Raw genomic sequence first — 16,070 nt, forward strand, 5'->3', positions numbered from 1 at the left:
CGAATGGATACAAAAACAAGACCCCTCTATATGCTGCTTACAAGAGACCCACCTCAAAACAAGGGACACATATAGACTGAAAGTGAAGGGCTGGAATAAGATATACCACGCAAATAGAGACCAAAAGAAAGCAGGAGTGGCAATACTCATATCTGATAAAATAGACTTTAAAACAAAGGCTGTGAAAAGAGACAAAGAAGGCCACTACATAATGATCAAAGGATCAATCCAAGAAGAAGATATAACAATTATAAATATATATGCACCCAATATAGGAGCACCGCAATATGTAAGACAAATGCTAACAAGTATGAAAGGGGAAATCAACAATAACACAATAATAGTGGGAGACTTTAATACCCCACTCACACCTATGGACAGATCAACTAAACAGAAAATTAACAAAGAAACGCAAACTTTAAATGATACATTAGGTCAATTAGACCTAATTGATATCTATAGGACATTTCACCCCAAAACAATGAATTTCACCTTTTTTTCAAGTGCTTATGGAACCTTCTCCAGGATAGATCACATCCTGGGCCATAAATCTAAACTTGATAAATTCAAAAAAATCGAAATCATTCCAAGCATCTTTTCTGACCATAATGCATTAAGATTAGATCTCAATTACAGGAGAAAAACTACTAAAAATTCCAACATATGGAGGTTGAACAACACACTTCTGAATAACCAACAAATCACAGAAGAAATCAAAAAAGAAATCAAAATATGCATAGAAACTAATGAAAATGAAAACACAACAACCCAAAACCTGTGGGACACTATAAAAGCAGTGCTAAGAGGAAAGTTCATAGCAATACAGGCATACCTCAAGAAACAAGAAAAAAGTCAAATAAATAACCTAACTCTACAACTAAAGCAACTAGAAAAGGAAGAATTGGAGAACCCCAGAGTTAGTAGAAGGAAAGAAATCTTAAAAATTAGGGCAGAAATAAATGCTAAAGAAACAAAAGAGACCATAGCAAAAATCAACAAGGCCAAAAGCTGGTTCTTTGAAAGGATAAATAAAATTGACAAACCACTAGCCAGACTCATCAAGAAGCAAAGAGAGAAAAATCAAATCAATAAAATTAGAAATGAAAATGGAGAGATCACAACAGACGACACAGAAATACAAAAGATCATAAGAGACTACTATCAGCAGTTGTATGCCAATAAAATGGACAATGTGGAAGAAATGGACAAATTCTTAGAAAAGTACAATTTTCCAAAACTGAACCAGGAAGAAATAGAAAATCTTAACAGACCCATCACCAGCACGGAAATTGAAACTGTAATCAGAAATCTTCCAGCAAACAAAAGCCCAGGTCCAGACGGCTTCACAGCTGAATTCTACCAAAAATTTCGAGAAGAGCTAACACCTATCCTACTCAAACTCTTCCAGAAAATTACAGAGGAAGGTAAACTTCCAAACTCATTCTATGAGGCCACCATCACCCTAATACCAAAACCTGACAAAGATGTCACAAAAAAAGAAAACTACAGGCCAATATCACTGATGAACATAGATGCAAAAATCCTCAACAAAATTCTAGCAATCAGAATCCAACAACATATTAAAAAGATCATACACCATGACCAAGTGGGCTTTATCCCAGGGATGCAAGGATTCTTCAGTATCCGCAAATCAATCAATGTAATTCACCACATTAACAAATTGAAAAATAAAAACCATATGATTATCTCAATAGATGCAGAGAAGGCCTTTGACAAAATTCAACATCCATTTATGATAAAAACTCTCCAGAAAGCAGGAATAGAAGGAACATACCTCAACATAATAAAAGCTATATATGACAAACCCACAGCAAACATTATCCTTAATGGTGAAAAATTGAAAGCATTTCCCCTAAAGTCAGGAACAAGACAAGGGTGTCCACTTTCACCGCTACTATTCAACATAGTTCTGGAAGTTTTGGCCACAGCAATCAGAGCAGAAAAAGAAATAAAAGGAATCCAAATTGGAAAAGAAGAAGTAAAACTCTCACTGTTTGCAGATGACATGATCCTCTACATGGAAAACCCTAAAGACTCCACCAGAAAATTACTAGAGCTCATCAATGAATATAGTAAAGTTGCAGGATATAAAATCAACACACAGAAATCCCTTGCATTCCTATACACTAATAATGAGAAAGTAGAAAAAGAAATTAAGGAAACAATTCCATTCACCATTGCAACAAAAAGAATAAAATACTTAGGAATATATCTACCCAAAGAAACTAAAGACCTATATATAGAAAACTATAAAACACTGATGAAAGAAATCAAAGAGGACACTAATAGATGGAGAAATATACCATGTTCATGGATTGGAAGAATCAACATAGTGAAAATGAGTATACTACCCAAAGCAATTTATAAATTCAACGCAATCCCTATCAAGCTACCAGCCATATTTTTCACAGAACTAGAACAAATAATTTCAAGATTTGTATGGAAATACAAAAAACCTCGAATAGCCAAAGCAATCTTGAGAAAGAAGAATGGAACTGGAGGAATCAACTTGCCTGACTTCAGGCTCTACTACAAAGCCACAGTCATCAAAACAGTATGGTACTGGCACAAAGACAGACATATAGATCAATGGAACAAAATAGAAAGCCCAGAGATAAATCCACACACATATGGACACCTTATCTTTGACAAAGGAGGCAAGAATATACAATGGAGTAAAGACAATCTCTTTAACAAGTGGTGCTGGGAAAACTGGTCAACCACTTGTAAAAGAATGAAACTAGATCACTTTCTAACACCGCACACAAAAATAAACTCAAAATGGATTAAAGATCTAAATGTAAGACCAGAAACTATAAAACTCCTAGAGGAGAATATAGGCAAAACACTCTCAGACATAAATCACAGCAGGATCCTCTATGATCCACCTCCCAGAATTCTAGAAATAAAAGCAAAAATAAACAAATGGGATCTAATTAAAATTAAAAGCTTCTGCACAACAAAGGAAACTATAAGCAAGGTGAAAAGACAGCCTTCGGAATGGGAGAAAATAATAGCAAATGAAGCAACTGACAAACAACTAATCTCAAAAATATACAAGCAACTTATGCAGCTCAATTCCAGAAAAATAAACGACCCAATCAAAAAATGGGCCAAAGAACTAAATAGACATTTCTCCAAAGAAGACATACGGATGGCTAACAAACACATGAAAAGATGCTCAACATCACTCATTATCAGAGAAATGCAAATCAAAACCACAATGAGGTACCACTTCACACCAGTCAGAATGGCTGCGATCCAAAAATCTGCAAGCAACAAATGCTGGAGAGGGTGTGGAGAAAAGGGAACCCTCCTACACTGTTGGTGGGAATGCAAACTAGTACAGCCACTATGGAGAACAGTGTGGAGATTCCTTAAAAAATTGCAAATAGAACTACCTTATGACCCAGCAATCCCACTGCTGGGTATACACACCGAGGAAACCAGAATTGAAAGAGACACATGTACCCCAATGTTCATCGCAGCACTGTTTATAATAGCCAGGACATGGAAACAACCTAGATGTCCATCAGCAGATGAATGGATAAGGAAGCTTTGGTACATATACACGATGGAGTATTACTCAGCCGTTAAAAAGAATTCATTTGAATCAGTTCTGATGAGATGGATGAAACTGGAGCCGATTATACAGAGTGAAGTAAGCCAGAAAGAAAAACACCAATACAGTATACTAACACATATATATGGAATTTAGAAAGATGGCAATGACGACCCTGTATGCAAGACAGGAAAAAAGACACAGCTGTGTATAACGGACTTTTGGACTCAGAGAGAGAGGGAGAGGGCGGGATGATTTGGGAGAATGGCATTCTATCATGTATACTATCATGTAAGAATTGAATCGCCAGTCTATGTCTGACGCAGGATACAGCATGCTTGGGGCTGGTGCATGGGGATCACCCACAGAGATGTTATGGGGAGGGAGGTGGAAGGGGGTTTCATGTTTGGGAACACATGTAAGAATTAAAGATTTTAAAATTTAATTAAAAAAAAATAAGAAAAAAAAAAAAAAGAATAAACTTCCCATGGCCAGAGAAAAGAAATACAAACCAGGCTGAAAGTACCTTGTGTCTCCATAGCCAGACCCAAATTAAACTTCCTGAGCAGGGTTGGCCCCACAAAGATTGGCAATTTTTTTCTTAAAGGCCTGGATAGTAAATATTTTAGGCTTATGGGCCATATGATGTTTGTTGCAAACATTCAATTCTCACAAAAGCAGCCACACACAGTACATAAGTGAATGAGCATGACTATGCTGCAATAAAACCTTATTTCACAAAAGGAGTGGCTGATCCATGGACAATAAATAGTTCACTGACCACTGTCCTAGAGATAAAAAATATCGGAAATGATAAGTGCTCTTAACAGGCTTAACTTCAGATGAGATTCTGTACAAGATCATTGTTAACATAGTGACTATTCATGATGAAACACAATGAGAAAAAGGATTTATAGAGAGAATCAGGTATGTTTGGCAACATATCATGCATAAAGCATAATAATATCAAACATATCACACATAAATTAATACATATTTATTCTTAGTCCCAGAACAAGAGGTGAAGGAGAAGGCAAAAATACTTGAAGAAATAATGGCTTAATTTTTTCCAAATGTGTTGAAAACAAATCCATAGATCCAAAGCATTCAACAAATTTCAAGGAAATGAGGAAACCAAGGTTTAGACTTGTTAGGTGAAACTCAGCGTTAACATGGAATGTTTAAACAGCCACTAATGGAAGAAAAAGATAGGAACTCAGATCTTCTGGATTTACAGGCTGTGTTCTCCTACAGAGATTGGTTATATGGATGGAGTAGCTGAAGAAGAAATAAGGGATGTGTATTATATAACTAGAAACCATGCAGTTTAGGAATATTTAAAATATAAACTTGTTGATAAACAAGGAGAGCAATACCTTTGATTTAACCATTAGGTCAAACAATTACTGGCATCACACAAATTATTGACAGTAAATCTCAGAGCTAGTACAATAACTCCAAGAGCGGTTAAAATCAAAAAGTCATACATAGAAATTATTTCCAAATCATAGAATTCACTCTTTTCATTTTGTCGAAATGGGAACACACCCCAGAAAGTTAAATAACTTGCCTAAAATCACACCATTGGTTATAGACCCTTTCTTTTAAGCTATCCCCAGCATCATTCCAGAAAATATAAATTATTCATACAGAAAGACAAACCCAATTTTGGCAGGTCAGAGATTTCAGTGAGATGTGAATTGGTTAAGGATTGTGATTTATGAATTGAGGCATCTATCCAGATTGCCTTCTCTCAGCTGTCCTGTGAAGCACACTGTTGCAAGCACCTAAATTGACCTCTATTTCATCCCATTCAACAGTCGTTCCATAGCTCCTGTGGAGGAGGGTAAATTACTGTAACAGTTCAAAACTTATATAGAGATCATTTCTCTTTGTTTGCCAGATATAAAATAAGCCAAGATAGATTGTGACTCTACTCTGAAGGATTTAACAACATAAGCCATGCCTCATTTTAAGCAAGTTCTCTGCAGTGTGCAGTATACGGCTTCCTAGGTGGCGCTAGTGTTAAGAACCTGCCTGCCAAAGCAGTTTAGATGTAAGAAACGTGGGCTCAGTCCCAGGGTCGGGAAGATCCCCTGGAGGAGAGCATGGCAATCCACTCCAGTATTTTTTCCAGGCGGGCTGCAACACACAGGGTCACACACAGTCGGACACGATGCACACGTGCTGCAGTATACATGTCTACATACATATGTACAAATGTATACATATACATACAACACAAGCACACGTGCTCTTATCTAAGCTCCATGAAGGCAGGGGTCACATCGTTCTCACACATTCCCAGCACCTTACCTTACACAGAAGTTGATACTGTAGGTGTTCAATATTTACTGAATGAATGAAAAAAAGGGTAAATAAGCACAAACACATAGAAAAGCATACCTCTAGAGCAATACATATAATTTGATTTTTAAGTACTAATTTAGAACAGATTATTAAATAATAATAATAAATAACATCTAAGGATCAATTTCCATGCATAAGTCACCATGAATAGTGCTTTTCAGCACTTTTATTTTAGCCAGTCTTGTCTTGAGATCTGCACAAAATTAGAGGTTTATCACCTTTCTGAATTAGACCACAAAGGTCTTAAATGTTTTTAGTCTCAGAAATCTTTAGGACACCAAGAATATCTGTCAAAAGATTGTCCATGACTTCTAGGGCTTAGATTAGTACTGGAACATAGCAGTGATCGATTAATGCCAGAAATTTCTGTGTGTGTGTATGTGTGTGTAATAGCGACAGTAGTAGTGGTAGCAGCAGTGCTAAATCTGGGCTTGCCTTCCATCCGAAGTTGAAAGCTTTAAGCAAGATTGAGCAAGCAAGTTGATATAGTTGTCTCAAATTTTAGGCCATTTACTCAGGAAATCCATTGAGGTGCCCTAATCATTTTTAAAGTCTTTGAGGCTGGGAGAGCAGAGAGAGATTTTAATAATTAAATTTACTCAAAACCCACTGGGGTTCAATCCCACTAATCCTTGGTGAGCAAAAGTCCATGTCTCGGCATCTGAGTAATAGACTCTGATGGAAAAGACATTCCTCCCACATAGATTAAATGGACATGAACAGGGAGAGAGATGCTGAAAATATACATGTATATATTTGGGCTTCCCAGGTGGGTCAGGTGGTAAAGAATCTGCCTGCAATGCAGGAGACTCAGGTTTGATCCCCAAGTCGGGAACATCCCCTGGAAAAGGGAATGGCAACCCACTCCAGTATTCTTGCCTGGGAAATCCCATGGACAGAGGAGCCTGGTGGGCCACAATCCATGGAGTCACAAAAGAGTCAGACATGACTTAGCAACTAAACAGTAACAAACAATAGCTATCATAACCTGCTTTACAATGTCTTAAGTTTCCCAGAAGTCAGGGTTTTTTTCAGACTTTAAACTTTTTTTTTGTATTGAGGTGTCAGCTCAGTTCAGTCACTCAGTCGTGTCCAACTCTTTGCAACCCCATGAATCACAGCACGCCAGGCCTCCATGTTCATCACCAACTCCCGGAGTTTACCCAAACTCCTGTCCATTGAGTCGGTGATGCCATCCAGCCATCTCATCTTCTGTTGTCCCCTTCTCCTCCTGTCCCCAGTCCCTCCCAGCATCAGGGTATTTTCCAAAGAGTCAACTCTTCACATTAGGTGGCCAAAGTATTGGAGTTTCAGCTTCAGCATCAGTCCTTCCAGTGAACACCAAGGACTGGTCTCCTTTAGGATGGATTGGTGGGATCTCCTTGCAGTCCAAGGGACGTTCAAGAGTCTTCTCCAACATCACAGTTCAAAAACATCAATTCTTCAGCTCTCAGCTTTTTCACAGTCCAACTCTCACATCCATACATGACCACTGGAAAATGTATTGAGGTATAACTGATTATTAAAAGACGCTTACTCCTTGGAAGGAAAGTTATGACCAACCTAGACAGCATATTAAAAAGCACACACATTACTTTGTCAACAAAGGTCTGTCTAGTCAAGGCTATGGTTTTTCCAGGAGTCATGTATGGTTGTGAGAGTTGGACTCTCAAGAAAGCTGAGCACAGAAAAACTGATGCTTTTGATCTGTGGAATTGGAAGGACTGATGTTGAAACTGAAACTCCAATACTTTGGCTACCTGATGCGAAGAACTGACTCATTTGAAAAGACCCTGATGCTGGGAAAGATTGAGGGCAGGAGGAGAAGGGGACGACACAGGATGAGATGGTTGGATGACATCACAGACTCAATGGGCATGAGTTTGGGTAAACTCCGGTAGTTGGTGATGGACAGGGAGGCCTGGCGTGGTGCAGTTCATGGGATCTCGAAGAGTTGGACACGACTGAGCAACTAAACTGAACTGAACTGATAGCTGATTAACAATGTTGTGGCAGTTTCAGGTGAACAGTGAAGGAACTCAGCCATATATATATATATACATTCTCCCCCAAACCCCTCTCCCAACCAGGCTGCCACATAACATCGAATAGAGTTCCATGTACTATACAGTAGGTCCTTGTTGGCTATCCATCATTTTGAATATAGCAGTGTGTATATGACCTTCCCTAGCTCCCTAACTATCCCTCCCAGAAATCAGTTTTATTCTGTACAAGTAAACAAGAAAACATGGAACTAAACAAGAAAGGATGAATACATGGGAAGTTTCCCATGTACTTATCTTTTCAGACTTACCTAACAGGAAGACCCCACCCCCCAAAAAAAGATCACTCAATATTTCAGAGAAAGCTCTAGACTTGAATCCACTGATTTGCACACAGGCAATTCTTAGGTAACTGAGAGGCAGTGTGTGTCAGAGCCCTTACTGGGCTGGCCTCCTGCTTTGCTGGCATGCCTGGGTGACTGTTGGCTGTGCTGACAGTGTAGGTCAGGGGATTATTAGGTCGACTACATACCCCAGGCTCTTTGTTTTTGTTTTGTTTTGTTTTGGGAGGGAGAGAGGAAAGTTGACTGGGGCCCCAGAGATCTATGAAAAAAAAAGAAAAGGAGGAGGGGAGAGAAATGTGCAGTGATAAGTGCTTTCTGTTGTTAAAGTCACGACAGGAAATAAGAGTTTGATTCTGGCAGAAGCAAACTGGCAATGTGAGTCAAGGATTAACCCTCAGAGATGCCAGGATAACATCTCCTGAGACATGTCTCTAAATTACATCAAAAACTTCTATGAAGGATGTGTGAGTATTATACAAACAGCAACGATTGTATGAGTCCTCTCTGTGTATTTTAACCTGATTCGCATGAGTGCTGATAAATAGGGTTCTCTACGTACATGGACAGTCATACAGATATCAACCATTTACTTCAAAATATTCTGAGTCTAAATAACTGTAGCTAGAATAATTCAGGAAGTACTTCTAGCTGTTAGTGCTTTAAAGCAGCTTGCTCTCTCAATTTGATAGTTGAAGAAGTAGGCAAGAAGATGTAATGACAACCAGATAAACACTATTTGGTTGTTAAGAAAGTGCATATACTAATGAGTCTAATGTTGGATTTGTTACCCAATTATTTTAATAGGTACTAGATATGCTAAGATTATCTTGATTGTATTGCAAAAGGGATATTGATTGAATTCAAAGCTTTCTGCAAATTTCCAAAATTATTTATTTCATTAGCAACAAGGTCCCAGTTGACTGTTGCACTTCATATTTTCAGAATGAAAAGCATTAAGAAATCTCATAACACATGATTTAAAGAGGACTTGGTGATCTTTAAGTTTCTTTCTTCAAAATTTCATAAATCTTAAATTTTTAAAAAATGTGATGGTGAATACATATTTTAAAATGTCCTCCTTTAATTTTTGTTTTCAAAAGATTTTTTTTTCCTCCTAAAACTGTAACAGATGAAGCCTCCCACCGTGATTGGCCAATTTCACACCCTTTTCTTTGGATCGGTTCGAATGTTCTTCCTTGGGGTCTTAGGCTTTGCAGTCTACGGGAACGAGGCTCTGCACTTCAGTTGTGATCCGGACAAGAGAGAAATAAACCTCTTCTGTTATAATCAGTTCAGACCAATCACTCCACAAGTAAGTTTTCCTGTGTGTACATACATAAACCTTACTCTACACCCGATAAAACTGTTTCCTTTTTAAATGTAAATAATACGTAGACTATGCTAATGAGTATTATTTCTAGAATAATGTTTTTAAAAATTAATCATATATTTCAGGTAAATCAATTTAAGTAGATCAAGAGTTTCTTCCAAGTCCAGCATTCTATTATCTATTGATGTTAGAATTATACTCCAGGCTTGTAATTAGAAAATGCAGATAGGGTAGCTACTAAAATAAAGTATATCATCATTGTTAGTAATTGGTAAGTGATGACAGTAAAATGCAACTAGTTTTTCACAATTATTAAGACATCTAAAGTTTTAAACTTTAAACATCTTGAACATTAAATGAGATATGTCCAGCATTGCTACTTTCATTATATTATTTTTTATTCCTCATAAGACTTACAAAACTTAGAATTTTTAAGTTAGCCTCTATTGAGGGTCAGTACATTTTGAAAGTGTATATTTTCATGACATGCTGATGGATTTTACTAAGATATTTCTGACACACTTTAGGTGTTCTGGGCATTACAACTAGTGATTGTCCTGGTTCCTGGAGCTATTTTCCATCTATATGCTGCATGTAAAAGCATCAATCAAGAATGCATTCTTCAAAAACCCATCTACACTGTGATCTACATCCTGTCTGTTTTGTTAAGAATTAGCCTAGAAGTGGTAGCATTTTGGCTTCAGATTCACCTTTTTGGTTTCCAAGTAAAACCTCTCTACCTGTGTGATGCTGTGTCTCTCGGGAAAAAATTTACTATTATAAAATGCATGGTGCCAGAACACTTTGAGAAGACCATTTTTCTCATTGCAATGTATACATTTACTGTCATTACAATAGTATTATGTGTTGCTGAGATTTGTGAGATAATATTTAGAAGATTATGCTTTCTGATTAGTCAATGACCAAAAGGATGATTAACTACTGTCATCCACTATTATTTATCAACCATTTTTACTTACTTTTATCAGTGAGTACCTCAACTTCAAACATAAATATTTGTTTTTTAAACTTACCTCACTGTGTCTGAAATTTATGTCTAGTATAAAATATAAGACTAAGTTCTAAGGCAGGGATTATTGAACAAACATTTCATTCCATTTTTTTTTTCCACACATTAAGAAATATACATGGAACTAATGATAACTCATTTTTTAAATAGCACTTTTACAGAGCTCTTTCATACACAACAACTTAATCAATCACAGTATTTTGGCCAGAGAAATTTTTATCAGCTCTTTTACACTGGTGGAAAAGTTAGGTTCACGGAAGTTAATGTATGCATCCAAAGTCACACAACCAGACCAGGATTCAGCTTTCTTAACTAGAAAGTCATTTGCCTCCGCATTTAAGTAAGCAGCATACATTTTGAGGATGTAATTATTGTTGCACTCATATAAAATATGACTTGCTGAAGTACAGCAGTTTTCAGTTAATTATTAAAAGAGTCATTTTATAATTTGATCACTAACTTGAAGAAACGGAGCACTTACATTTTTAATATTCTATTCATACAGTTTTCTTGAAATTTTTAATATTAAAGTATATGGTAATATGGCCACTAAATAAATAAAAAATGCTATGTAAAATAATGTGCATGGTCTCTTTGCTTCTTGTTGGAGGAAAAAAAATCCCTCTGTGCTCATAGATATTCTATAACTGCAGTTTCTATATACAAGATTACTGAGATATAAAATTATATTTATATTGTTAGACTTCCTAAATCACTATGAAATGATTTCTAAGGTATTTTCATATTAATTCAGTGCATTTCTTTTTAACTGCCTGTTTTACCAATAATCATGTCCATATAATATCATTTAAAACTTTATATATGACTGCCTTATACTAGCAGTTTATTAAGGAAATAAGTATAGTCAGTAAAAAACAGGTTTTCAATTTTTTTCTTAAGCATTATTCAACCCATAGCTGATATCATGAATTTTTGCATTTAAGGATTTTTAAATCATTGATGCTTTCTCCACATGACAGCTCGAGACATTCAACAAATAGCTGCTTAGTATCTATTATTAAACACATACCACATTAAAAGTTCAAACACAAAGATAAATAAGGCTTAGCACCTTTATAAGACCAAGAATCCACCTGCTAATGCAGGAGACAGAAGTTCAATCCCTGGGTCACGAAGATCCCCTGGAGAAGGAAATGACAATCTACTCCAGTATTCTTGCCTAGAAAACCCCCTGGGTAGAGGAACCTGGTGGGCTACAGTCCATGGGATCACAAAGAGTCAGACACAACTGACTGACTAACACGCACGCGCGCGCGCGCACACACACACACACACACACATAAATTATTGGTGTGTTAGTCGCTCAGTCATGTCCAATTCTTCCAAACCCCACAGACTGTAGCCTAACAGGCTCCTCTGTCCATGGGATTCTCCAGGCAAGAATACTGGAGTGGCTTGCCATTCCCTTCTCCAAAGGATCTTCCTGACCTAGGGATCAAACCCTGATCTCCTGCATTACAGGCAGGTTCTCTACCATTTGAGCTACAGGGAAGTCCTTACATAAATAATTCTTAAGTTCTATTCTGGGGCACAGTGAAATGACTTGAAAACAGTTGATCCTTGGCGCTTCCTTTTAAGCTCTATGAGATGGGAGCAGGGTAACCCTCACCAAAGGCCCAATTTTGCTCCATTACTAAGGCAAAACCTTTCTGAGTACCCTATGAGATACCCCTTTGATGCTTTGAAAACATTATTTTTCCACCGTTCTCAAACTTGAATTCCCTTCTCAGGCTGGTTGACTCACTGTCTTAGTCCAATTGGACTACTATTACAAAATATCTCAGCTGGATAGGTTATAAACAAAGGAAATTTATTTCTCATAGTTCTGGAAGATGGAAGTCTCAGATCAGGATGCAGGCATTTTCAGGTTCTGATGAGAGTCCTCCTCTGCATTATAGTCTTGTCATCACAGCCTCACATGGCAGAAAGACCAGAGGCCTCCCTAGAGTTCCTTTTACAAGCACACTAACCCCATTCATGAGGGTTCCATTCCCAAGACCTACTTACTTGACAAAGGTCCCACTTACTAAAATCATCACACTGGAGATGAGGGTTTCCAAAATACAAATTTTGGGGGGAACACCAACATCTGGCCCATTGCACTCACAGTTGCCACAGAAATTACTGTAGCTACATGAAGCAGGTCTTTGCTGTGCCCAAGGAAAGAAGGGAAACGGGTAAAAAAGACATTCTTCTTGATGGCCTCTTACAAATTTTCTAAGGGAAGATCATTAAAAAAAAAAAAACAGAATTCCCTTTAATATCATTGCCCATTCAAAGATGAACACTTTGATTTATTCTTATTCTGATTCATTCTAGGACATTTTCAAAGTAATGCCCCTTTTAAAGAGAATTTCTACCCTACCTGTTGGGAAAAGTAACTATTCTCACTTCTATGTGACTCTTGGATATCGTTTCTTTTAATCCTTTCAGGTAGTTCTTTTCCTGCAAAGATGTTACATTGATCAGGACTTAGTCAAAGACCCTTTACAGATCTCTGGGCTCTCATGCTTTGCAGCTTCTCCCCCTGAGGCAGTCTGTCCTGTCAATCTAGCCTCCTCAGCCCTGGACTCTCTCTCCTCAACTGACAAGGAAGAAAGATAGCATTTCTAAGCCACTAGAGGAACTCTGGTCACCTCTGCTTCATTTAAGTAAATAGTGCATATGTGTAAAGATGCAGATTCTGTGTGAGTTTGTTTGGACAGTCTTTTTAATTCCTTAATGATATATATTATTCTATGATTTCATTTTGTTAGTGAGTATATCAGGATTGTTAGCACACAGCTATATGTTCCTGGATAATAAATGCTACAAAAAATATAGCATTTATAACATATAAATATCAGATATTTAATTATATAAAATATAAAAACTGATTTTTCTAACAACTGCAAATGTCGCCAAAATGAATAAGAATGTCAAAGCTAAACAAATAACTAACTAACCACTTGAAAATATATTTAAAGATATATTTAAAGTTATTGCATAAAAAGTTATTGGGTCAAATAAGATAATTTAAATTGAAGTTTTTCAGTCTGTTTATAAATGAAAAATGGTCAGGATACTACATATTAAATCCTATAAGATGTTGCCAAAGTTGTAGTGCATGGCAAACTGACAGCAGAAAATACACTTCATATTTTAAAAAGAAACAATAAATGTAATTCAAGCAGCAAATATAAGAACTTAAAAATAAAACTAAGGAAAACAAAAACAATTTAATAAGGATAAAGACAGAGAGTAACAAATTATAAAATGAACAATATACAATAGATAGATCCAAAATTTGTCTTGAAAATAACAATTAGAAAAATGTAGCATATCAAATCATGTGTGCAAGTATATCCTTGTAAGATTTTATAATATATATGGAGTTATACATTGTCACTTGAAATACACTGTGATAATTTAAAGATGCATACTATGAAATACAAGACAACTAGGAAAACAAAAACAACAAAATTTTGGCTACTAAGCCAAAAAAGGAAATCAAAACATTCAACGAATCCAAAAGATGGCCAAAAAGACAAAAAGGAACAAAAACAGAAGGGACAAATTGAGCACAATAACAAGGTAGTAGAATTAGACCTAAAAATATCAAATTATAATATATATAAAGGTCTAAGCATTCCAAAGCAAAACGGGGATTGCTAACTACATTTTTTAAAATATACAGATGAAATTATTAACAGGAAGCTCACTTTAAAGATTTAATATTTTAAAAATATTTTAATGAAATTAAATAGATAATAAAAAGTAGAAAAAGATATATCATGCAAACACTAAGGATCAGAAAGCTGAATTGGTTGTATTAATATATGAGAAAACACAAGCAGATTTCAGGGTAAGGAATAGTGACAAGGATAAAATAGACATTTCATAATGATTAAAGTATAATTTCATTAGGAAGCATAACAGTTATAAATGTGTATGCCTCCAATTAGAAAGTGCCAAAATATAAGAAGCAAAGCCTGCTAGAGCTTAAAAGAGAAACAAATCCAATTATAATTAGATATTTCAACATCAGTAATCAGCTGACAAAGTAGAATATCAGGAAGGAAATAGAACACACCAATAAATAACTGGAACTAATTAATATTTAGAGAACACTCTGCCAAGCAAAGCACAGAGTATATATAGTTTTTCAAGTGCATGTGTACCATTCTTCAAGAGAGTACATTTTCTGAGTCATGATAGAGTCTCAAGAATTGAAATCACAATGGAATTGAACTAGAAATAAATATAAATAAGATATCTGAAATATGCTCAAATATTTTAGAAATGAACAATACATTTTTATGAACCTATTGATCAAAGAAAAAATTACATGGAAAACTTTAAACATAGTTTATCAAAATTTGTAGAAAGCAATTAAAACAGTTATTGGCAGCATATAAAAAGCTCTAAATATTATGTTAGGAAAAAAGGAAGTTCCACCTCAAGAAATTATTTTTAAAAACAGTTTAAATACTAATTAAATAGTAGGTAAATAAAAATAAGAGCACAAAACATTGAAATAGAAAACTGAAAGATAATAGAAAAATTAATGAAATGAAAAGATGGTCTTTGAAGAGACTAGTAAAATTGATCGATTTCTAGTTAGCCAAACAGATAAATTAGAGAAAGATATTCTTTCAGAATAAAAGAGAAAATGAAAATTACTCATATCATAAAAGAAAAAAAGAAAGGGACATCAAAACAGAACATTTAAATGATTATAAGGAAATGCCATGAACAATGTTACACCGGTGAGTTTGATACTTATGTGAAATGGAAAAATTCCTTGAAAGAAACATATTACTAAAAGCTGACTCAACAATAATCAGAAAATATGAACATCTCTATACATATTAAAGAAATTAAATTTAAAAATCAAAAGCTTTCTCAGAAAGAAAATATCAGGCCCAGATATTTTCAGTGGTGAATTCCATCAAATGTTTAAGGAAAAAAAAAATACAATCTCTTTTGGGAAGGACTATTTGCCGTGTCATTAAATGAAGCCAGTATAACCTTGATATCAAAAATGCTTAGCAAAAACAGTCTAGCATATGTAATCCAGCAATATACATAAAAGATTAGACATCATGTTCAAATGGGATTTACCCCAGGAATGAAAGTTTGCTTTAACATTCGAAAACCAATTAATGCAATTCAACTAGATTAATGGAATAAAGGAAAAAACTCACCTAGTCATCTTAATAGATGCAGATAAAGCACTGGATTACATAACCATTTATTAACATAATGGAATAAATAAAACCCCATATCTCTCACTGTCAGAGAGTTAACTAAGCTTGATAAAAAGCATCTAAAAATACCTACCGGAAATATCCCACTTAATAATAATGGAAGAATAAATAATTTCCCCTTTAGTCAGGTAAAAAGATAA

The 16,070-nt window shown here is 35.6% G+C and overlaps 1 protein-coding gene across 1 annotated transcript; it reads left to right on the top strand.

The window, feature by feature from the left end:
- Positions 1–8,725: 8,725 nt before the first annotated feature.
- GJE1 (gap junction protein epsilon 1) lies at positions 8,726–10,553 on the top strand. The gene is made up of 3 exons (XM_068984829.1): positions 8,726–8,764; positions 9,430–9,612; positions 10,158–10,553. The coding sequence occupies exons 1-3, from the start codon at positions 8,726–8,728 to the stop codon at positions 10,551–10,553; spliced, it is 618 nt and encodes a 205-aa protein (XP_068840930.1).
- Positions 10,554–16,070: the final 5,517 nt, after the last annotated feature.

Source organism: Capricornis sumatraensis, chromosome 13 (assembly GCF_032405125.1).
Source record: "Capricornis sumatraensis isolate serow.1 chromosome 13, serow.2, whole genome shotgun sequence".
NCBI classification, from domain to species: domain Eukaryota; kingdom Metazoa; phylum Chordata; class Mammalia; order Artiodactyla; family Bovidae; genus Capricornis; species Capricornis sumatraensis.

Excerpts from the sequence above, each read along its gene's own strand:
- GJE1 (XM_068984829.1), top strand. The coding sequence starts at position 8,726 with ATGTCTCTAAATTACATCAAAAACTTCTATGAAGGATGT. Across the intron at positions 8,765-9,429 it reads AAAACTTCTATGAAGGATGT|ATGAAGCCTCCCACCGTGAT; the intron begins GTGAGTATTATA and ends AAACTGTAACAG. Across the intron at positions 9,613-10,157 it reads TCAGACCAATCACTCCACAA|GTGTTCTGGGCATTACAACT; the intron begins GTAAGTTTTCCT and ends GACACACTTTAG.